The 25,877-nt window shown below is 37.1% G+C and overlaps 1 protein-coding gene and 1 pseudogene across 1 annotated transcript; both read right to left on the reverse strand.

Moving 5' to 3' along the window:
• Window positions 1-200: 200 nt before the first annotated feature.
• tgm1l5 (transglutaminase 1 like 5) lies at window positions 201-8,517 on the reverse strand. Its single transcript, XM_016251171.1, has 12 exons — window positions 8,478-8,517; window positions 7,740-7,931; window positions 7,357-7,608; window positions 7,139-7,257; window positions 6,569-6,676; window positions 6,260-6,437; window positions 4,843-4,981; window positions 2,885-3,077; window positions 2,634-2,787; window positions 699-859; window positions 456-592; window positions 201-345 (listed from the first exon to the last, which is right to left on the reverse strand). Exons 1-12 carry the CDS (start codon window positions 8,515-8,517, stop codon window positions 201-203), a joined length of 1,818 nt encoding a protein of 605 aa, XP_016106657.1.
• Window positions 8,518-13,704: 5,187 nt separating this feature from the next.
• LOC107565881 (protein-glutamine gamma-glutamyltransferase K-like) lies at window positions 13,705-21,205 on the reverse strand (annotated as a pseudogene).
• Between the last annotated feature and the right edge of the window lie 4,672 nt (window positions 21,206-25,877).

Consider the following 25,877-nt stretch of genomic DNA (forward strand, 5'->3'; position numbering starts at 1 on the left):
GCCGTTCGTTGTAGTTCTTGAAAAGGGATTTTTTTTTTTACGAAATATCTCCCTTTGGAGTGGACTTTGAGATTTGTACGTTTGTAGATCTTTTTTATGCCCAAACGTACACACTGACTAAAATTCAAAAAGTGAAAAAGCATAATAGGACCCCTTTAAGAATGTAGATGTTTGCACTGATTAGATGAAGTGAAGATTATTCAGTGATCTTTGACCAGGATGTTTGCGACTCCATGCACCTGAGTGAGCTGAGGACAGTCAAGTGTTGCTAGAAGCTTCTGTGGGCCGGACCGTTTGGGGACAACTGTCTCTGTCAGACACTTTGAGGCTTGGTCTGCAATATCACTGAAAGAAAGTATGAAAAAAAAGTTATTTCAAAAATATAAATGTAAAAGTTAAATGTATTAGTATTACGAAAAACAGTTTGACTCAGTCATTGCAAATGGATGTCTTACCCATAGTGAATGGTTTTGACGTGCTGCATTCCCAATCCTTCAATCCGGAATATGACGTTCTTCAGCACACAGGGCAGTGGGTTCTGGAACTTGATTTTGACTTTCAGCTCTCTGCCCAGCACAGCATCACATACAGGCTAAGAGAGAAAATAACACACAACACAAGTCACATTAATGCAATATTTTGCCACGATGGATATTATCATGTGTAATCTCAATATACAGCGAGTCATTTGAACTCACAGTGATAATGAGGTCTGGTGTGCGCAGCCTGAAGCTGAACTGTTTGGCCAGAGTTTGTCTAGTCTCAGTGACCTGTCCAGAGAGCGTGAGCATCAGCGCTCCATGACCCACCAGATGGTCCTTATAGTCCTCATACTGCAGCGTCCACTCCAGAGACTGGACTATAAAGCCAAAAGATTCATACTACATTAGTCTAAATACATTATGACACATATAAATTTGAAATGTACAGAAGTACGTTTTTCCATCTAGTTTTCATCTAGATTCTATTCATTTTTATTGATTTTTTTATTTATTACAATCTGACTTACCAAATTAAATGAAATTAAAATAGAATAAAATTGTTTTAGTCTTTGCAAATATACACCATACCAGTATTATTTATATATTATTATAATATTTACTAATATTTTAAATTAGCATTATTTTTTTATATATATCTATTATATAATTTATTTATTTTTTTACTATTTTTTTACACTTTTAGTTGCAAGCAATTCTAATTTTCATTTATGTCTGTAAAGTTCAAGTTTTTAATCTAATATTTATGTTTTATTAACAACTACTCTCGCTCTCTCTCTCTCTCTCTCTCTCTCTCTCTCGCACACACACACACAATGCGCAAAACTCCGCATTTGAACAGTCAATAGCACATAATTAAACTAATAACAAAACAGCAGCTGATTCAGAAGCTCCAGATTGTCAAATTACCTCCTCTCCTAGGTTCACGAAACGGTCGTCCATAAAGTGCATTGCTGTAAATCGCATCATATGACCCCTTTAAATTTGAAATAATTAAGTTAACCAAGGCATGGCTTTAAGCAGTTAATTTCCTTGATGAATAATTTTCGTCAATGACATTTTTTTTCGCCGACGACAACGAGATAACGAACTAAAGCTCTTTTTGAATTACAAAAACTATGAATTAAATCTATTGACATTTTCGTCAACGAATAAAAACGAGACGAAAATGTTAGGGAGGGACGAATTGGGAAGAGATTCATTCAGAACGAATCTGCTGCGTGGTTCGGAGGTTAGATGCGTACATATAAACTGGCGGGACATAATACACACACACAGAAAGCGCGTCTCACAGCGTGCGCATGAACGGAGAATTGCACACAAAATTATGTCGAATTGTCCATTTGACGAGTATTCACGTAAACACAGTTGATTAGGTCTTAAGTGAACGTAAACAGTAGGGAGAACGTGTATCAGTACAAATTTTAACATAAAGGCATGTTGTGTGTCACCGCAGTTAAATCGGTGTCTATCATTATAAAACCTTAATATCAAACCTATATAATGAGTTTGGAAATTTTAGAGAAATGCTTAATAAATGCATTACACTGTAACTAAACCTGTTAGATTTTAGCCGACTAAATTTACTGTAGATTTAGTCGACTAAAATCTTATGATATTTAGTCGACTAAAACTAAAAACAATTCAGATGACTAAAATATGACTAAAACTAAATGGCATTTTAGTCAAAAGACTATGACTAAAACTAAATCAAAATTTGCTGTCAAAATTAACACTGCAGTTAAGTTTGTATGTTTTCAATTTTGATGTACAGCATATTTTAATTGTCCTATATAAATTAATTTGACATTGAAAGACTTAAAATAAAAATAAAATAAAATAAATAACAAAATAAAAGCTTAATGTGTGGTTTATATATTTGGATACCAGCTCCTCAGTATTTGGATTAAACCTCCCACAAATGCATCTTGCTATTATATTAATATTGTGAGAAAAAAACATATATATATATAGTCTTCAAGTGACAATGTCAGCAAAATTTTAACCAGTAATTATTTACATTCAAAATAATCTGTATTTTTTTAAATGAAGCTTTTCAAAAGTATGTAAATGTTTCTGTCATGTGTAAGTGAAAATATCTTAACTGACACAAGATTTCATGAGGATTTTCACCTTCTGCATATTTGTAGAGGTGCGTAATGTCTACACGTTCATCTGAGCTGACAGCTTTCGTGCTGATGGAGTGACCTACAGCACTCTTGTCAACCCGAATCACAGCGAAGGTCCCGTTATTTTTGCGCTGCCAGTAGACTTTATCGCTGTTCACCTACAAATAAAAAGAACCAAATATTTAGTACTAACACCTACCATATTATAAATCTATAAATCTATGTAGTGAAATTATTTGTGATGAATTAGCATACTTCAGCAAAAACAAAAGGTGTGTCATATTTGAGGTAGACCTGTCCGCTGCGGATCGCAGCAACAGAGGTGGGGCCGCAGCGGAAGATGCCCTGGCTGGTTTCCTGAGGAGTCGCATCAATAACCTGCCAACCTCCGAAACCAGATGGCAGGTCCGGCCGAGTCATCCAGGCCTCATTCCACACGTGGTAGTTCCTATATAGAGAAAAGCAGAAACTTTGAATATTAAACAAAAATTATTAAAACAACAATGAAGCCACAACTTATCTGATATCACAAATGCTTCCTTAAGTGTCCTGCACTTCCATATTATAGAAAAAGGACAATTAACGCTAATGTTACATGAATCAGGGTTATAACCTAAAACTAAATTATTCACTAAAAAAAAATATTAAAAATAGTTTTGTTACTTGAAATAAAGAAAAAATTAACGGACATAAAATAAACATGTAGTACATGTCAGTAGATAACATGTTTTTGTTCATTTAAAATCTGGCCATCATTTTTAAAGTTTTTATTTCAATGTTTATGCAAACAAACCATGCAAAGTGCTGCTATTTGTTGGTTTTCTACATAAAACTTGGTGAAATGATTTCAGTGTGTGTATCGGTACTTTTTGAACATTTTCAGCACATTTTAACAATACTGTGTATAACAGTTTGGATTGATACATTATTTAAGAGTATAACATGGGTAGCTCTCTGCTACTTTCATTTTTAAAAAGTAGCTTTCAAAGGAAATAAGGTTAGAGGTACTTACATATACTATATACATGCTTATTTACACAAGAAGAAATTAAATAAGTAGAATTAAATAAAAACTTAATGTAATATACATTCAGAAAAACTAATTAAGTAGAATTAAAGTAGAAAAACTTAAAAGTAATATACATCTAGATGGCGTAAGCAGAAAGCTTAGTGAACAGATGTTCACATTAAGTATGCTTAATAGGCCTATACTATATAAAAAATAATATGCATTTTTACCATGATGATTAGGCTATTCTATTTTATATACAAGATAAAAAATATAGCCTATATATTTTATTTAAAGGGGTCATATGATTTAAAGATCATTATTTTGTGTATTTGGTGTAACAGAATATGTTGACATGCTTTAATGTTCAAAACAACACATTATTTTTCAAATACTGTACATTATTGTAGGTCCTCTATGCCTCGCCTCTCTCAAACATGTCATTTTCATCAAAGCCCCCTCATTTGACAAGCGCAGTCTGCTCTGATTGGCCAGCTGACCCAGTGCATTGTGATTGGCCGAACACCACAAGCACACGTCAGAAATTTTACGCCCCTTACCATAATCGCGAGCGTCAGCTTTCAAAGTAAATATCAAGACAGTTAATAATGTAGTTAATTTTACCATCAGTTCAAGTCCGAAAGGGCAACAGTCGCGTGACAGACACAGTGATGATGCAGTACACAAGCCGCAGTTAAGACTTCTGACAGACAGTTCACTCTCCTGTGATGTGACCCTGTTCCCCTCACACACACACACGACGCATTACTCTGCGTTGCGTAAAACTCCGCATTTAAACAGTCAATAGGAAATACTTAAACTAATAACAAAACATACTTACAGTCGCTGATTCAGAAGCACCAGATTGTCATAGCAAAGTCTGAATTTTTTTAGAAATGGTCTTCGTGCACAGCTAGCCTTGTACTGAGCTTGTAACACTCCAAAGAGAAAGAAACTTGAAATCGCATCATATGACCCCTTTAAACTAGATGGCAACTTTTCTTACATCCATGCTGTTTAATTTGATGTAATAACTAAAATTAACAGAAAAATAATAAAAACTAATAAAAATTACAAAACACAACAAAATGACAGAAACTTCAAAATGAAAATGACAGAAAATGTCAAACGAATTCTTAATATTACCGTAATAAGCTAAAATGGAATCTGAGAGATAGTAAAATAAGACTGTCAAGACTCTTACCAGACTGAATCACGGGTAAGGTGTTTAATCTCTTCAAAATTATCGTCTAAATAAACATCTGTAGTCAAGGAAGCATCAGTGTCGTGAGCAGAACTGAAGTTTGAGACTGGACGAGTGGGAATGCCGAAACACCGCAACACTGTAAGGACAAAAAGAGAGAAACATCAACAAAATGCGGCAGATTTCATTCCCAACCTCTCTGGTCCTGCTTCCATTTGGCATAAAAATGCCATCTAGATGTCCATACGCATAGAAAAGACAAGTGTAATCTCGTGTGTGAACAGAATTCGCTCTAGCCTGATACCACAAAGAAACCCTTGGATTTCACTTCAATATATCACGAAGAAAATCCTACTAATGAAGCGTTCTACAATGAATATCTGATTTACGTCGTGTCTAGTTTATTCATTATAACAGAGGTATTTACGAAAGTAGAATGCACTGAGTGCGCGGTGGACAATTTATTAAACTCCGATATTCACCTTATATTTCGCTTAAAGGGGACATAACACACACAGTTTCACCCAATCTCATGTTGATCTTGAGTACCTATAGAGTAGTATAGCATCGTTCATAGCTCCAAAGAGTCTTTAGTTTTATCATATTTATAAAGGAAAAATACAGCTTTTCGATTCCGAAAACAGCCGAGCTCCTGGAGGTGTGCCGTGGACGGAGCTAACGAGTGACGAGCACTTGCCAGATTGCCAACAAAACACAGACATTTGATGCTGTTTCACTTGCCGTCTGCAGTTCTGAATCATGACCGGGATCTTTTATAGCTGGGACCGCTCTATCTTTCAGTATCAAATGATGTGCAAATCCAGCGCCGAACTGGGCCTTGTTTATAAAACGTTTGTCGACAAACACACTTGCAAAACTCCGTTGTTGCCCCGGAAAAAAAACTAACTGCATCCACTGTTCACGTAATGCTGGGTTCCTTGGTAAGCTGAACAAGGTTATCTTTCCCTTACAGCCAAAAACACACTTCTTTGGAGACATTCTTCTCGAGCGAGTCCTGTTCAGTGCAGCCGAATGAAGCACGTTGATGGGTGCGCTCTTGCTCTCGCTCTGGTCGATGTGTGCGCGGGCACGCTCTTCCGGGAGAAATGCCCATACAAGGAGTTCCCCCCTTCATTACATCACGAAGAGCCAAGCTCCAAAAAAAAAAAACTCACCGAAACTTGTACAAAACCGGAAGGAGTATATTTGACACAGAAATACTCTGTTCTACATTTATATAGTTTTTTGAAACTTTGGGATTATTTGAAATCTCACACATTTATATAAAACTATATATGCTACTTCTGCGGCTTTTCTCTATTCGCAGCAGCTGTAATCATAATCACGATTTTTTTACTATTAATTGTGCAGTGCTAATTTAAATATTATGTGGGGGAAATTAACTTGAGTATCTTACTTGTGTTGGTGACTCCAGCAAAGACCCAGCACTGCCCATATTTGACAGTTACTCCTCCACTGCCGTGGTACTGTTTCAAGATGGCACTGCTGCCGCTCCAAACTGTAGGAGAAACTCCCCCCTCACAGGTCTTTTTCCAGTTACCCATCAGCACTCCTTGATCATCGTTGGAATTAACCTGAAACATTGACAATATTATGTCATCTGCTTCACATCATCACGATGACTAATTTTCAGACTTTGTCAGACATTCACAACAGCAGAGCATGGATAAATCTGGATGCAGGTAAAAAGAGCATAAAGTCTCACCATGGCAGATACCACTCTGACTACATTAACAGGATCTCCCCATCCTGAGCAAGGGCTGCCACTCTTCTCCAACACAAAGAAACACGCAGCCAAGACTCCTTCATCAAACTAAGAATCACAGATCAGAAGTTGGAAAGATTGAAACAAGCACATACAGAAAATTAAAAATAAATCCTAATTGACAAGTTTCGATTCCCAGAATGATCTAGGAATATATTTTTGGATCTCAGAACATTGTGCATGATGGTTCCCTTTACCTCTAAAGTCTGAGAACCTTTTTGCAACCATGTTTCAACATTACATCAATAATCAGCTGACAAGTCGTGTCTTGTATTGATCCACTGATAGACTGATTAACATTTACACATTTATTCAAAGCAGCTTACATTTCAGACTATACATTTTAGCAGTTCGTACATTCTCGGGGAATCAAACACATGATGAACATTCCCAGAATGATGATGATAATTCTCAAAAAATAACCGACCGATATCTGGAAGCATACATTTTACTAAAATATTAAAACAACTATTGAATACATTTAAACACACTTCTGTGTTTGATTTTTACCTGTCCAAAATTCCAGGTTCTGGTACCAATCTGTTGCTCAGTTCCATAGTAGAGTTTGCCCATTTCATTTAGTACATACTCAGTTCTCTCCGTCTCATCATTCATGCACACAGAGTCATCTGATGAGAGCAGAAAGAGAGAAAGCTTAAATTTTATTTTCATTATTCAGTGATAGACACCCAGAGTGTCCTCTTATTTTCTCCCTTTTCAGATAATACCTTTGCACCAAGGGTTGAACAGCACGTAAATGTCATTTTCAGGAGTGTCTGGTGAAGTGGCCTTTCCCGCTGGGCAGTTTGTTACTACATTGAGTTTGTACCGTCCAATACAAGAGGTTGGAAGGGAATAAACCGCCAGTCTGATTGTGGTTTTTGCCTGTTCAACAATTTTTGCCTCCCAGGCTTCTTTCCTGAATTCCGACACCAGTGGTACAATCACAAAACTGTCCTTGTGTACTGGTAAGACATTTCCTGCAAAACACACATACAAAAGCATGTACATTTTTCATCAGATAATCAGAGATGGCTGGTGTGGCAGGTGTAAACAGGATTGTGCTGGAGAACAAGATCACAACATCAAGGACAGTAAAGCCATGACTGACCAAGTCTCAGCTCCAGGTGAAGTTGGTCTCTGTTTGGAACAAAGGTTCGAGAGAGCTCAACAGACATCTGGAAACATTGTCCTCTACGGACAATCAGATGATTGCTAAAGAAACCATCTGTGTGATGCTCCTGTCGATTCTGTCCTTTACTGGCCCTGATCAGATCAATAGAACGTACCTGCAGTACAGCACCTAAAAATCAGCCATATAAGGAAAGTTTATTATGACAAACTGAAAAAAAAAACATTAAGATTTCAAGCTAATTTAGGCATTAAGTGTTGACAAATCAGTCTCTATGCTGGTTTCGGGTTCATGTGCCCCTGATCAGATGTTTCCTAGAATGCATTTAAATGTATTTAAAAAGACAGAGTGAGATAGAGTGCAACCATTGTGAAACATAAAAACACTGTACAAAGACTGTCGGTTGGTGGATGTAGGTACAGTTCAAATATTTTGTTGTTTTTTATAACAGTACAAACTTATTTTACAATACTACAATAACAGTATATCAGCTTTGTCAGCGTTAAATAATGGCGATCAGACCTTGTTAATATGTACTATTGAGATGTATTGCTCTTACCGTTAACTTCTACTTGTGGATTCCTGAGAGAAAAAGAGAGAATATTATTGAAACTTTCTACTAAACAAAGCTTACCGTTTTTTAAAATTATGAATTTAAGTGCAGTTTTCACATCAAAGATGTACGTTTTCAAAACTCAAAATCCAAACTGATCACACTTGTGACACTGCTAGTCAATCTTTCAATATCAGATCTCATGCTTTCATTACAGTAACATATATTTTCAGTCCACATAATCATTCATTCAAAACACGATTTTTGTAACATGTAATGAGAACATTTGGTTTGATCACTGAATAACAACACTATCATCTTCTTTCTGTTTAGTAGCCTACTTTTAACAATCAGTTACTTAAACAGCGATGCAAGATACTATACCATATAATTGAGTGTATGCTGTAGTTTCACTCTTTAGGGTCACTAACAGTAATTTGTTTTGCAGTAATTGCAGTTGAAAACACTTAGATTGAAATAGGTGAATTTTTGGTGATGGATGGATGGATGGATGGATGGATGGATGGATAGATAGATACTTACATTTAAATGTATTTAAAAAGACAGAGTGAGATAGAGTGCAACCATTGTGAAACATAAAAACACTGTACAAAGACTGTCGGTTGGTGGATGTAGGTACAGTTCAAATATTTTGTTGTTTTTTATAACAGTACAAACTTATTTTACAATACTACAATAACAGTATATCAGCTTTGTCAGCGTTAAATAATGGCGATCAGACCTTGTTAATATGTACTATTGAGATGTATTGCTCTTACCGTTAACTTCTACTTGTGGATTCCTGAGAGAAAAAGAGAGAATATTATTGAAACTTTCTACTAAACAAAGCTTACCGTTTTTTAAAATTATGAATTTAAGTGCAGTTTTCACATCAAAGATGTACGTTTTCAAAACTCAAAATCCAAACTGATCACACTTGTGACACTGCTAGTCAATCTTTCAATATCAGATCTCATGCTTTCATTACAGTAACATATATTTTCAGTCCACATAATCATTCATTCAAAACACGATTTTTGTAACATGTAATGAGAACATTTGGTTTGATCACTGAATAACAACACTATCATCTTCTTTCTGTTTAGTAGCCTACTTTTAACAATCAGTTACTTAAACAGCGATGCAAGATACTATACCATATAATTGAGTGTATGCTGTAGTTTCACTCTTTAGGGTCACTAACAGTAATTTGTTTTGCAGTAATTGCAGTTGAAAACACTTAGATTGAAATAGGTGAATTTTTGGGGATGGATGGATGGATGGATGGATGGATGGATGGATGGATGGATGGATGGATGGATGGATGGATGGATGGATGGATGGATAGATAGATAGATAGATACTTACATGTTTGCAGTTCTTGTTCCTGAATGTATCTGAAGAGTGTTTGTTCCTGTTTGTTAACAGAGTAACTGCACCAAAACAACTTGAACTCAAGTCTGGAAGTAATTCTATGATGCTTCTCTCTTGAGCAGCCATGGTGTATATATTCACATTTTAATCTCCACCCCATCCACAGCTCAGAGCTCAAAAGTGTCCCTGCCTGTTATACCACGTCTCTTTAATAAAAGCTTGCAGATGGATCCACACGTCTCACATCTCGTCAGCCCCGTTACAGCTGTATGTTGTCTCCTTGAGGTTTGTGTAGCCCTACCTAAAAACACTGTAATACTGACCATGAAAATAAAAAGATCTAATCACACTGTAAAAACTGTGTATAAATTATAATTAACTAAAACTAAAACCATAAAAAAACAGCTAGTTGTTAGGGTAACATTTATCTTGATGTACTAAAGTAACTAAAACAAATAAAAATAAAAATAATAAAAACACACAATGTACTAAACCTTTAACTAAAATTAAAATGAAAACAAAAAACATTATAAAAAATAGTATACAAAAATATAATGGTATCTATAATGGTACCACATACACTGGTATAAATAGAGCTATTTTTAAATACATCACTCTTGTGCTTTAATGTAATTATTTATATGAATTATAACATCATCGCATGGTAATTTATAAATTGTGTAAGCTATAGTAATATATCAGGAATTTTTGTTCAGTCAGAAAACATTCTATCAGCCAGTCAGGCACACTGTCATCATCATTCCACCAGTCCTAACACTCGTTTCTTTCCCTGCACAGGAACAAGAAATGAATATGGAATGTGCAGGAATGTGAATGATTCAGGCCTGTGGTAAAACTGCTAATGACTTACATGCTGAACAAAAGATATCACTAACACAATAACTTGTTTAACTAGAGGCACTAAATCACCACGTTCTGCATATAAGTATTATAATGACATAGCTTTTTACATTTTGACAAGACATGTCAGTGCTGGTTTTAAAATGACATGTATTAAGCATAATTTTGTCTTGTGATGATATCGTTATAATGGTATAAGCAGGTATTATGTGAATATATAAGAGAACATTTATACTAAACAAGATTTGTATCTATCTGAAGAAAATGTGAGTCATGCTTGTCCATGCAAAAGTTACCATTATTCTAGAAATATTGCCAGGGCATTGCTGTGTTTGCTAAGGTTTTTTTTCTTCTTCTGTTTTTCACAATTTAGAGTCGTCTCTTATGCTTACAGAATTTGAAATATCATTCATGTATGTCGCACATAAATGGTACAAAGCATAGCCAGAAATGATAGGCGACCTCCTCCATATACTCAAGTGACAACTCATGATAGTGTACATGACTTTGAATGTTTTTTTTGTTTGTTTTTTTAAAGGACACCTTTTAGGCCCAACAGAGTAGGGGTGGGTGATATGGCAAAAATGTGTACCACAATTTTTTTCAAGGATACTGATCCACATTCTCATTATGACTCTTTTGCTTTTTTGTTTTTTAGGACTATTTTGCAAGTTATGCAGGGGACACATTAAAAGATTTTTAAAATCTTATAAGATCTTCAAAATGTGAGAGACCACAAACATGAGGACAAAAAAATCCAACCGTTTTGTTTCTATAGTGTGTGGTGTGCCGCGATGTTCCCCCCACACATCAGGATTTCGGATCGCAAATATTCAACATGTTTGCGCCTCCGACGTTCTTCTGAGCAGATTCAGTCACTCTTAACACACCTCACACCACAGGAAAATCTGATAAGATCATCTTTAGAACCACCAAGATAATCGGGACATTACCTAGGATTGTCGGAAGGGGAGAAATCAGCCCAAAATCAGCCCGATTATCTTGTGGTGTGTACCCAGCATTACCGAGCAGTAAAAACCAGTAAGCCCAACAACTAATATACAAATAATATTGAATAAAAATATATGCAACTAATATTGAGGAATAGTAAATAGGTCAAATCTAAACAAAATACATATAGAAACAGAACTAATATATACAAAAGAACAAAAATACAAATTATGTAAATCAAGTGTAAAATACAACACTGTATGAATAAAAATACAAATTAATTTTTATTAAAGCTACAAAAATGATTTGGTCAAGGGTGATTTTTGTTTTTTTTGCTTTTCTTTTGTTGCTTGATTAACATTAATGACACAGACAGCAGCAGCAGGTATATTAGGCTGCTATTACTTTAAGACCTAACTGAAGGATCTAATATACTGACAGGCATCCTGTTTTTCATCTTATTAAGACATAACCAAACATTGTTATGTGAATATACGTTTTTTACGTAGTTTATAAGGCTACAGATTATTCGTAAAGTATTTTTAACCTCAATATTGTAATCAGGACTATACATTGCAGTTTATATAATTCACATTAAAGGGGACATTGGATGAAATTTTCACTTTTTTGCATTTAGTTAGATTTATGGCATGTCTGCCTGCTCAGAAAAGCTGAAAAGAAAACACAGCCAGTTTGTTATGTACTGCGTGAATCTATAACTGTGTCATCCAGTGAGTTGTTTCAATTTGCAGCAGGTTCCTATGTAGATAGCTAGCTATTTGAATAAGACCACCTCTGAGTCATATACAGATATATTCACATGTCTGTATCAACACGCCCCATGGAAGAGAGGGGTGGGGCGAGCAGTAGCTCATTATCATTTAAAGCAGTGATCCTCAAATCTGGCTCGCGAGATCCACTTTCCTGCAGAGTTTAGCTCAACCCTAATCAAACACACCTGAGTTTGCTAATCAATGTCTTCAGGATCATTATAAAAACACAGGTTTGTTTGATTATAGGGTTGGAGCTAAACTCTGCAGGAAAGTGGATCTCGCGAGCCAGATTTGAGGATCACTGATTTAAAGAGGCACCGAAATGAGTCGCTCTTAACAGAGCTGTTTTTGACAAGGTAAAGAGGGTGTTGTTTTACATGACCATTGAGGAATTTTAACCAAAGTATGTTACAGACATTTCATGAAGACCCTAAAGAATCACAGCAACTTGTGGAAAATGGGCGTCCGATGTCCCCTTTAATATGTGTTTTGTGTGGTGCAACTGTATCTCATACTCTTTATATCCAAAACATGCTGGGAACTGTTTCTGAATTATTTTATTAAAAGTAAATATACTTGACAATACTCCCTTTATAATCACTGAACCTGTCACTCATGGACTCTCACAAATACACCCCTTATAACCAATCAAGCTGTAATTACACAGCATTTTCAGATTCACAGCATCTGAAGCTGCAATCTTAATTATTTTTTATTTATTGTGAAAACCCAATGCTGAATAGTGCGATTGGGAAGTGAGTCTATAAAGATATTGACACCCAACCTACACTAGAAGCATCCAGCACATCACAAAACCATTGCCATTTAGACAATGTTATCTGTACACTACAATGTTTATTTGTTTTTGAGTCTTCAAGTAAAGTGTATGTAGCCTAACTATTGGATGTGAAATACAGGTTATTTATCTAATTCACAATTATTCTTACACATTTTGTTTTCATTTTTTTCCCGTCAGGTAGACAGGTTGCTATATAATGTTGTTTTAGTGTTTAATATCTATGCAAGAACACCATATTATAGTCAAGCATTACAGAAGTATTGATTTTTCAATCATTATTCAAACACTTGCCATTATTGGAGGGGAGACAATAATGCTTATAATAACACATCATAATAACTGACATTAACTACAATGATTATAAATTAAAAAGTTGACACAGATATTTATTAAACACAAAGCTTCAAATAATAAAGCTTAATAATCTGGCATGTGATAAAGTGTGACATCTAAGACAAGATTCATTCAATATTTAATATATTTGGTTATTTTTATTGTAATCCACAAATAAACTGTAGGTCCTTCAAAATACTTACACTGTATGAGATGTGATTTCTAACATAAACAGCTTCTAACCATAAGCATAATGGTTCCATAGTTACTCTGGCAAATATCAAGTTTCAAGTATCAAGTCTAAATCTTTTCATGAATATCAATGTTGGTGAATCCATGCACCTGAGTGAGCTGAGGACAGTCGAGAGATGCCAGAAGTTTATGTGGCCCATGATATTTAGGAACAAAGGTCTCCATCAGGTTCACTGCAGCCAGACTTGGAATATCACTGAAGTGACAGAGAGACAAAATTAGTATGTGCATATTCCAATTGTATTAATTTTACTCATCACTCAACTGTAATTTATTTCAGGTGGTGTAAATGAATGTAACACTCTTGTGTCTTACCCATAGTTAATTGTTCTGACATACTGCAATCCCAGTCCTTCAAACCGGAAAACGACATTCTTCAGTACGCAGGGAAGTGGGTTCTGGAATTTGATTTTGAATGTCATCTCTTTGCCCACTACACCGCCACAAAGAGGCTGAAAAAGAAAGACAATCAGGCACTAGTCTGCAAATTTTGATGCTTCATATAAGAAATTAGTTGTGTGAAATCTATCTTGAATGCAAACACTGGCAGATGCGCATATGAAGAGTTCATAATAAAGAAAACCCACAATGATAATAAGATCCGGTGTGCGCAATCTGAAGTTGAACTGGGTGGTCAGTATCTGTGTAGTCTCCAAAACCCGTCCAGAGAGGGTGAGCATCAGCGCTGCTTGATCCACCAGGTGTTCCTTGTAGTCTTCATACCGCAAGATTCACTCCAGAATCTGGACTACAGAGGAAAACAATGCTTTTATAGCAAATCTACCTTTAAAATGAATAATCATCCTCGTTGATTATTTGATACTTTGTCGTTATTTTGTCTTCAAGGTTGATATGTTGTATGTCAACTCTGTAATGAGAATGTAATGCTAAAGTAAGAATTTGGTAGGACTGGTTTGACTATGGTTTGTACCAAGGGCATAAAAAACTAGAAAATGCAATTTTGTCAAGATAAACACTGATGTTATATATTTATTGTTTTGTATTCTGGTTGTGTATGTAATTTATTGCTATGACTGTATCCCCTGTGAATGTTATATCTTCAATAAAAAAAAATAAAAAAAAAAGGAATCACTAGCAGAAACTCAAAAAAAAAAAAAAAGCCACTGCACAAAACAAATCCCAGCCGGGTCCATCACTTTTTTGGGTCCCCTTGAAACATTTCCGTTGTGGTCCATGCTATTTGCAGCACGTTTCTTCATTTGCATGTGCTGTGAGGATTTGCAGCGCGTGTGTTGTCAAACTGATGAAGATGTTTTCTTAATTTGCTGGTGTTTTTTCAATTTGCATGTGTTTTCTTAAGTTGCAGCGCGTTGAGCTCTCTCGGCCACCGTACATAACAGCATGAAATACTGTGCCAGGTCTGGTGGATTGCTTGGAACAACTTAACCAAATTAATTCTTCAAGTACAATAATGTATTAAATATACACTCAGTGTACTGAATATATCTATTTTAGATGTAACTATGGAGTCTTCTTAAAATTATGATTTCAAGCTTCCACCATGTCTCACCCTCATATGACTTGATGAGTGTCTGGTCCTTTTTCACCAAGGCTTTTTGGGCTCCGGTGTAGTACATGGCTGCCACCTAGCTGTACAGAGTGAGACTACGAGGAGACCTGCACTTGTTCTTCAGGATGATGGAAAGCACGACATCCTGACAGACACATGGTCTGTCACCCTTCATATTGACTTCAATGATCACATCCTCAGTGTTGGACAGTGGGTATACGGACCGTTTGGAGCCATTGCGACAGGCTGTTTCTACAGCAATTCGCGCCCTGTCTGAACCTGGTGAATGGGATAAAATAATAAATAATTAAACTCATGAATATTAAATGTGTTGTTTTTGGATACCATGCATAAAACATCCCTACTTCCAAAAATGACAAATCACATCTGCCACTGTAACAGAACTAGCCTGTCAGAAAACCAACTAACCAGACCACGATAATAATATAATAATATCAAATGCTTGATTTTATATAATAACATATTGAATTTTGTATTTTATCAGAATGCATTGCTACTTTTAAATGGCCGTCAATAGAGAAAGATGCTTTCCCCCCATAGAATGGTGAGGTTATATCTATCAACAGGCGCTAATTCTGCATGCTAATCAGTCAAACCTAATACAGAAACCAAGACGTTTAGCTTTAGTGACTGGAGTGTATATCATTATGGACCTACGGGAAGTCGTGGCCTAATGGTTCGAGAGTCGGACTCGTAATCCCAAGGTTGTGGGTTCGAGTCTCGTACCGGCAGGGATTGTAGGTGGGGGGAGTGAATGTACAGCGCTCTCTCCCACCTTTAATACCACGACTGAGGTGCCCTTGAGCAAAGCACAGAACCCCCAACTGCTCCCTGTGATAAATGCAGAGCACTAATTCCGAGTATGGAACACCATACCTGGCCACATGTCACGTCACTTTCTTTACATACTGGCATTTTCTATATGTACAGCTCACACTGCAGTGATGTGTTTCTGTGATGTACACGTGTAGGTTTTCACCTTCTGGGTGTTTGTAGAGGTGTGTTATGTCTACGCGTTGATCTGAGCCAACAGCCTTGGTGCTGATGCAGTGGCCTACTGCGTTCTTCTCAACCTGAATGACAGCAAAGTTTTCATTCGATTTACACTGCCAATAGACTTTATCGCTGTTCACCTACAACATAAAGATCCAAACCTTAAATACACAGCCGCAAGTTGTGCGTCTGTCCATTTACGTTCTAATTCTGTTCCTATATTTGAAGCAGGATCCAGAGTTATAATGAATTTAAGGGTGTAGAATTAAATATTTCATTTTCAGTATGAATGAACTATAATTATGTTGTAATTCAGACAGCATATGATGTATTTCCTGAAACATGTAACATCAAAGCATGTGTGACGGAATGGTAGATGTAAGGCATTAACATACTCCGGCAAAGAGCAAGGGCACGTCATGCTGAACCTGCCCACTGGGGATCGCAGCAACAGAAATAGGGCAGCAGCGAAGATTGTCCTGGCTGGTCAGTTGAGGAGTGGAATCAACCACCCGCCAACCTCTGAAACCAGAAGGCAGGTCTGGCCGAGAGGCTGCATTAAGAGGAGAATCAACCAAGAAAGTTGAAGAGATAAAGAAATACGTACAACAATCATTGCATAATGCAATCATGATGCCATGTGATCTTACCAGACTGGATAACGGTTTAGATGCTCAGTCAGCTCAAATTTCTCATCTAAATAAACATCAGTTGTCAATGAAATATCAGTGTCATGAGCAGAATTGAAGTTTGAGACTGGACGAGTGGGAATGCCCAAACATCTCAAAACTGAGGACAGAGAGAATATGAGAAGAAATAATTAATTCAATACACATATCTAAACACAACAAAAATTCTTCTTGGACAGTTCACTTTTTTCTCAGTCCAATATGTTTTAATATCCTACTTGTGTTGGTGACTCCAGCATAGACCCAGCGCTGTCCATATTGGACGGGTTTTCCTCCACTTTTGTGGTGCTGTTTCAGGATGGCACTGCTGCCGCACCAAGCAGTAGGAGAAGTTCCATCATTGGAGGTACTTGACCAACTACCCACCATCACACCACTGTTGTCACTGGCATTAATCTGTAACAACGTGACGTGTCAAAATGTTATTTTGCTGTCTGCTATTATCCTTGTTCTAATCAGGTTGTCTAATCCCAAACATCTAAAGCTTGTGTATTAAAAAAGGCCGGAAAACTCACAAATGCAGATATCACTCTGACCACATTAACAGGATCTCCCCATCCAGTGCAAGGCCCACCACTCTTCTCCAACACATAGAAACATGCAGCCAAGATTCCTTCATCAAACTAAGAATAAGATATCACAGAACAAGCAATTAACAAATGCATGCACTTTTATATGAATCTGAATGAATGTTTGGCTCTTACTTGACCAAAGTTCCATGTTCTGCAGCCAATCTGCTGCTTAGTTCCATAGTAGATTCTGCCCATGTCATTCAACACATACTCAACTCTCTCCGCCTTATCACTCAAGTACACGCTGTCATCTGATAAAGAGAACATTTTGAAATATTTAACAGTGTTTTCTAGTTTTTCCTCATTATTGTTCAGTTTCAGGCTTTAGATGTGGTTTATGAAATGAAAAGAGGATCCAATATCTTGTGTACATACATGGACACCAGGGGTTGAAGAGCATATAAATATAATTTTCAATTGAAGTGGCCTTTCCTCCTGGGTAGCTGCTTTCGATAGTAAGTTTGTACTGTCCAATAGAAGCAGTTGACTGAGAGTAAACACACAGTTTGATTCGGTTTTGCATCTGTTCAATGATCCTGGCTTCCCAGCAGTCTTTCTTGAATTCCTTCACTAATGGAACAACCACGAGCGTCTCGCTCCATGCTGATGAGATATTACCTAAGCAACCCACACAAGAAGAGGAAATAATGGTAAGGATATGCCTTTAGAATGCCTTTTTTTTACAGTGGGGTGGAAAAGTCTGATTTGTATTTTGGATAAACATAGAATAACTACAGATGGTCAGATGTTCTTGCTGCCACTGGAGCACAAGATGCTCTTTGAGTGCAAATCATTCAAAATGTTCACCGTTTCACTCTAATTGTTATGCTGTTATTCTAGTTTTATAATGAAAATGAAAATCTTCTATTAAATTAGAAAATACTGCAAAATTGAATCATTTTTGTTGGTTGCCTCAGACATTTTGCACTTGTTTTGTCTTTCTAAATGTAATATATTATTATTAGCCAGTTTCTTTAGGTTGTCAGAACATATCTGGCTGGGTGGCACGATGGCATCTAATGAAAAAAGGCCTTAACTGACATAGTCTCAGCTCCAGGTGAAGTTGGTCACAGTTTGGATCAAAGGGTCGGGACAGCTCAATCCACATCTCAAAACACTGTCCTCTGCGGAGGATGAGGTGATCGCTAAGATAACGATCTGTGTGATGCCCTTGTCGATTCTGTCCCATCCTGGATTTGATGAGGTCAACAGAACAGACCTGCAATGGCAGAGCTGAGAAACAGAAAAGAAAATGATTAATGATGAGAGCAGGGCTGTCAATTTTTTGTCACTTATTACACAATAGGACAGTTAATTGCAAATAATTCCCCTATTTAGGAGTTTTGTTTAAAGGGGCATAACACACACAGTTTCACCCAATCTCATGTTAATCTTGAGTACCTATAGAGTAGTACTGTATCCTTCATATCTCCAAAAAGTCTTTAGTTTTATCATATTTATAAAAGAAAGATAGAGCTTTACGATTCTCTCCGGAAAAAGCCGAGCTCCTGGAGGTGTGCCGTGGGCGGAGCTAAAAAATTGACAAGCATTTGGGCGCTGAATGCCAACAAAACAGACATTTGATGCCATTACAATTACCATCTGCAGTTCTGAATCATGACCGGGATCTTTTATAGCTGGGACCGCTTCATCTTTTAGTATCAAATGATGTGCAAATCCAGTGCCGAACTGGGCCTTGTTTATAAAACATTCATCAACAAACACACTTGTGATTGTCATTAAGAGCCACGATCGAAAAAAAAAACTCTCCAAAACTTGTACGAAAGATTTTTGGCACAGAAATACTCTGTCATACGTCCAAATAGTTCTTTGAAACTTTGTCCATGCTTAGCATGAGAATCCAAATCTTTAATAGTGTAAACAACTCTAAATGCATGAAACAGCATTGTACCCCCCGACCCCCAAACACATAATCATCTCACATCATGCATTACATTCTAAAGACCTCGTACCATTCACCACAGGCTCCACATGTGTCCACGAGGAAAAATGTGTGATTCTAGTGGTGACAGCCTCAGAAACGGATGAGCCACCCACCTCGCTGCATGTCTCTGTCCACCTCTTTGACTCCAGTCTAACAGCTTTAAATTACCTTTCACAAGAAAACATGATTAGTTTATCATCAATGAATGATCATAAACAAAACTCACATAATGAACTATTTGAAAGCAGGTCGTTGGGGTTTGTTAAGGTCTTTGGCTCAGCTCCTTACAAGATTTCATTGTTTCTCCTTAACCCGCAATTTAATTTTATCAACAAAAACACAAGGGTTCCTTGTCTTTTGTTATTCCTTCCAGAATATATGTATTGTCCTTATTATTTGACATATGCAGATAAATGCACAGAGAAAAGTTTAGAAATACAATAGTCTTCTAAAGACGTTCCTGGGCATCACCGGATCAAAATCATTCAAATTGACCAATTTCTAGAAATGATATTGTCTAAAATCAGATCACAAGAGCATATAACAATATTTGAGCTCATTACTTACATGGTTGTAGTACTTGTTCCTGAATGTTTCTGAAGACTGTGTTGTCTGAGAGACTTAATGAAGCAAATGAGAAGTAAGTCTCAGTGTTTCTAATCAGATCAGCCTGGTATATATTCACATCTTCATCTCCACCCCGTCCACAGCTCAGTGCTGGGGAGTGTGAAGAATTTCCTGTCTGACGAGAGAGAGTTTAGAATTTAAGATGAGTCTCTCAAGTTAATTGTATCAGCTTCTACTTCATCAGCACAAATTGTCAATGTAAAAACACTGAGGTATTAAAGATGGAATGTGTTGTAAATGGCTCCAGTGAATGATTTAATCCTACGAAAAGTTATATACATGGTCAACATATTGTCTCATTGAGAGTAATTCCTCAACATCCTATAGACACGCCAAATACCACATTGTTTGCCATTTAGTAATATTATTACAAACATATCTAACATTTTAAATTAGCCATGCCACTGTTAGCATTTGCTACATGTACAGTATGTATTTCAATGTTGTAATATTTTTTATCCATTTAATTTTCGCCACTATACACTATATATATATATATATATATATTGCTCTTTCTTTAAATAAATTCAATTAAAATTAAAATCTATGTCAGCTTGTGCTCTAAATTATATGGAGCCCTTTTACACCATAAGGTTACAATTAACAACAAAGCCCAAATTAAATTTAATAACTATTTATTTTTAACGACAATAATCAACACTTAACTTAAAAATATAATGCAGTTTTAAAATTAACTTCTAAATTATACAGTTTCTATTTGTTGTTGAAATATATTCATTTACACAGTGGCTGTCATAACTTGTTTCATAACAGATTTATTTAAACATACATTTAATAATTAAGACATCATTAACAGGTCAAGTAAAATATAATGAGTATATAGTCTAATATTTTGTGAAATGCTATTTTCTAGACTTAATTTTTCTAGCAAACTAACGAGCTGTGGACACTGATGACTTGTCTGAGGTCAATGAAATGCTATGTGGCATTTTGTTTACAAGCTGTTTTATTGACGTCTTTCCGCGGTTGAAAATTCAACTCATAAGAGGTGGTCCAGTCTTTATGGTCTTTTGCAAACCTCAGCCTGGCTCTTCTTTGCTTCTTATTTATGAAGAGCTTTTTTCTACCTTTCCACGACTTCAGTCTTGCCCCTAAGAACCTCTTTCGAGCCATCCTTACTGTGCACTTCACCCAGGCTGCCGTTTGCCATTCTTTTTATAGGTCATTTTTGAATGGCATCCGAATGAGTTGGCGGTCATCCTGGGTCAGTGGTAGACCTTGTTCTTATGAACTGCTGTCTTTGACATTTTAAGGATGGAAGCAACCTGACGCACACTGTATCCCTCTGCCAGTAAAGCCAAAACTGAACCCTTCTTTTCCTCACTTCTTTTAAAATCTTTTGGTATGGTCAGTAGTTATTATTTGATTCCAATTACTTTTGAGGTACTACTAGCATTGTTTTGCCAGCTGGTGCTAATCAGTATTTCATTAAGCAGAATGAGGTGTGTGATTGAAGAAAAATTAAGAAAAAGTCTCTTAAAGGGGTCATATGATGCGATTCCTTGTTTTCCTTTTCTTTAGTGTGCTATGTAGCTGTTTGTGCATGTATAAGATCTGCAGAGTTACAAAGTCTCCCACAAAAGGATTTATTCTATCTAAAAGAGAAGGCAGATCAAGACCGGGCTAAACCGCCTCATTCAAACACGCCCCCACATGTCTACGTCACAATGTGGAAATATTTGCGTAATGCCGCCCAAATGTGCACGCAAAGAAAGAAGGCGTGGTTTCAGGAACGCAGTAGTGTTAATGCAGCCATGTCAGACGCTGTGTGTTTCTGTGCGAAAGAAAAAGCACTTTATTTGGCCTTCCGGAAGTAGATGCAATGAGGAATCATTGGTTAAGATTTATTTACAACAGAACAGCACAACCCAGATGTTCGAATTTGTGAAACGCATTTTATGGACGACAGTTTTGTGAACCTAGGAGAGTACAAGGCTGGCTGTGCACGAAGGCTATTTCTAAAAAACAATGGGTCCGACTTTGCTGTGACAATCTGGCGCTTATTCTAAATCAGCTACTGTAAGTATGTTTTGTTAATAGTTTAAGTATTTGCTATTGACTGTTCAAATGCAGAGTTTTGCGCAGCGTAGAGTAACGTGTCGTGTGTGTGTGTGTGTGAGGGGAACAGGGCCACATCACAGCAGTGAACAGCCTGTCAGAAATCATAGCACGTCAGCTGTCTTAACCGCAGCTTGTGTACTGCATCATCACTGTCTGTCACGCGACTCTGTTCCTCTTTCGGGCTTGAACTGATGGTAAAACTAACGACATTATTAACTGTCTTTACATTTTTGTTGAAAGCTGAAGCTCGCGATTATGGTAAGGGGCATTACATTTCCGACGCATGCTTGTGGTGTTTGGCCAATCACAATGCACTGGGTCAGCTGGCCAATCAGAGCAGACTGTGCTTGTTGGAAGGAGGGGCATTGTTGAAAACGACGCATTTAAGAGAGGCGGGGCATAGAGTAACTACAATAATATACAGTATTTGAAAAATAATGTGTTTTTTGAACATTAAAGCATGTCAACATACTCTGTTACACCAAATACACAAAATAATGATCTTTAAAATAGCATTATATGACCCCTTTAATTTTTTCTAGAGCTGTAGATGCACTTGCAGTCATCAACAGCAGTCATCACAATATACAATAATCACAGCATGCTTTAAATTCCAAGGGCATGAACCGGCTCGCAGCAAGGCCCTTCTGAATCCAGTTTGACAGCTGGAAAGCGCCTGATCATCTTGTTTCCACATGGCTGCCTGCCTTTGCAATCACTGCTAACATTCTTGGTGTCTTGATCATGGCATGATGTCAGTGCTGCACTCACTAACTGGCTTACAGAACGCCTCTTCTGAATCTCTTGAATCCAGTTTGACAACCGGAAAGTGCCGAATCACCTTGCTTCCACATGGTGGCACGTCCTTACAGTCATCTTTAATAACTTTAAAGAGAACAGGCTTGCAATCATAATCACAGCATGGTGGGATATACAGGTGCATCTCAATAAATTAGAATGTCGTGGAAAAGTTCATTTATTTCAGTAATTCAACTCAAATTGTGAAACTCGTGTATTAAATAAATTAAATGCACACAGACTGAAGTAGTTTGTTAGCTTGAAGTCTTTGGTTCTTTTAATTGTGATGATTTTGGCTCACATTTAACAAAAACCCACCAATTCACTATCTCAACAAATTAGAATACTTCATAAGACCAATAAAAAAACATTTTTAGTGAATTGTTGGCCTTCTGGAAAGTATGTTCATTTACTGTACATGTACTCAATACTTGGTAGGGGCTCCTTTTGCTTTAATTACTGCCTCAATTCGGCGTGGCATGGAGGTGATCAGTTTGTGGCACTGCTGAGGTGGTATGGAAGCCCAGGTTTCTTTGACAGTGGCCTTCAGCTCATCTGCATTTGTTGGTCTCTTGTTTCTCATTTTCCTCTTGACAATACACCATAGATTCTCTATGGGGTTCAGGTCTGGTGAGTTTGCTGGCCAGTCAAGCACACCAACACCATGGTAATTTAACCAACTTTTGGTGCTTTTGGCAGTGTGAAGGAAGCATGAAGTGCTCCAAAAATTCTTGGTGAACGGGTGCAGTGACGTTGGTTTTCAAAAAACACAATGAACCAACACCAGCAGATGACATTGCACCCCAAATCATCACAGACTGTGGAAACTTAACACTGGACTTCAAGCAACTTGGGCTATGAGCTTCTCCACCCTTCCTCCAGACTCTAGGACCTTGGTTTCCAAATGAAATACAAAACTTGCTCTCATCTGAAAAGAGGACTTTGGACCACTGGGCAACAGTCCAGTTCTTCTTCTCCTTAGCCCAGGTAAGACGCCTCTGACACTGTCTGTGGTTCAGGAGTGGCTTAACAAGAGGAATAAGACAACTGTAGCTAAATTCCTTGACCCGTCTGTGTGTGGTGGCTCTTGATTCCTTGACCCCAGCCTCAGTCCATTCCTTGTGAAGTTCACTCAAATTCTTGAATCGATTTTGCTTGACAATCCTCATAAGGCTGCGGTTCTCTCGGTTGGTTGTGCATCTTTTTCTTCCACACTTTTTCCTTCCACTCAACTTTCTGTTAACATGCTTGGATACAGCACTCTGTGAACAGCCAGCTTCTTTGGCAATTAATGTTTGTGACCCTTGTGAAGGGTGTCAATGATTGTCTTCTGGACAACTGTCAGATCAGCAGTCTTCCCTATGATTGTGTAGCCTAGTGAACCAAACTGAAAGACCATTTTGAAGGCTCAGGAAACCTTTGCAGGTGTTTTGAGTTGATTGGCATGTCACCATATTCTAATTTGTTGAGATTTTTGTTAAATGTGAGCCAAAATCATCACAATTAAAAGAACCAAAGACTTAAACTACTTCAGTCTGTGTGCATTGAATTTATTTAATACACGAGTTTCACAATTTGAGCTGAATTACTGAAATACATAATTTTTTGAGATGCACCTGTAGTTGCAGGGGTTACTGCAAGGGTTGTTGCATGCCACTTTCTTGCAGTTGTCCTTACAACCATCACAGTATGATGGGACAGGGTTGCTACAAACTGGCACGCAGCATGCCACTTTCTTGCAGTTATTCTTACAACCACAATCACAGTATGGCGGGACAGAGTTGCAAGAGTTGCTGTAAACTGGCATGCAGCATGGCACTTTCTTGCAGTCGTCGGGTGACAGCAAAACATCAGACAGGGCAACAGTTCACTAAGCTGCAAAAAAAAAAAAGAGAGAGTGAATGACAAACATTGTCTTAAAGTAGCTATTCAAAACCATTTGACCCTTGTCATTGGTTAAAGCATGCCAGTTTTCTGAAAGCAAATGTGCTAAATAAACCCAGAATCTGAGTAGAATACTTACATGTTTTCGGCTGTTTTTCTTGATTGTGTTTGAAAGGCTCTTGTCTGTCTTGCTTGAAGCAGCTCTTCTCTTGCTCTGATGTTTCTCTCCTCAGCAGCCTGGCATATATTCACATCTTCATCTCCACCCCATCCACAGCTCAAAGTGGGAGAATGTAAGTCTTATGGGAGCAAGAGTTTAGAGTTCATTGTGAGTCTCACTGACTTCTTTTTCAATACAGAATTAGCACAATTTTTTACAGCATTGCATAGAGGAAAGTGTCATTTTTGCTGAGAATGGGAAATTATGTTTAATGAGAAGTAATTAAAAGCAGTTTAATGAATAGCATGTGTGGAATCTTCATGTTATGCAATGTTTAATGCAGTGCCAAAGCATGTTCATTCAATCACTCGAATGATTATATATTTTCATACGGAGGGGGAAAAAACTTTTATTTACGAATGAGATCAGTCTTTAGAATGTACACTTTTTAAAAAAAGTATTTATAAGTACGTACCATTTCTTTTTTCATACAAAGTGAGTTTATATCTCACAATTCAGACTTTTTTTCTCAACAATTATTATTTTTTCCTGAGAATTCCAAAAAAAAGTCACAACCGCCTTTTTAAATGTTCTTATTCCTTGGCAGAAATGGGCTTCCATGGTAGAAAAGTCTGAATTGAGATATAAACTTGCAATTGTGAGGGTCAGAATTTATAGATAAAAAGTCAATAAATCAGGACTGAACACATGTAAGTATTCAATTCAACCAACTTCTGTTTGTTTTTATTACTTTAAGATAGTCATTGCTTTGTAATAAGCGGATTGCATTTTTTCTTGCCATTCATCCGCTCACAATCTCTCTCTTCTATTGTTCCAGCTCACACTATGCCTTGTAATAAGTCAGCCATCAACAACTTCCGGAAAGTCAGCCGTTTCCCATCCTTAAGAGTGAAGTTGG

The sequence above is a fragment of the Sinocyclocheilus grahami genome, unplaced genomic scaffold, assembly GCF_001515645.1.
Source record: "Sinocyclocheilus grahami isolate Dianchi unplaced genomic scaffold, SAMN03320097.WGS_v1.1 scaffold1033.1, whole genome shotgun sequence".
NCBI classification, from domain to species: domain Eukaryota; kingdom Metazoa; phylum Chordata; class Actinopteri; order Cypriniformes; family Cyprinidae; genus Sinocyclocheilus; species Sinocyclocheilus grahami.

Coding starts and splice junctions, on each gene's coding strand:
- tgm1l5 (XM_016251171.1), bottom strand. CDS start 8,517: ATGAGATCTGATATTGAAAGATTGACTAGCAGTGTCACAA. Junction 6,677..7,138: donor GAACCTGGAATTTTGGACAG/GTAAAAATCAAA, acceptor TGTGATTCTTAG/TTTGATGAAGGAGTCTTGGC. Junction 2,788..2,884: donor CACCTTTTGTTTTTGCTGAA/GTATGCTAATTC, acceptor TTTTATTTGTAG/GTGAACAGCGATAAAGTCTA.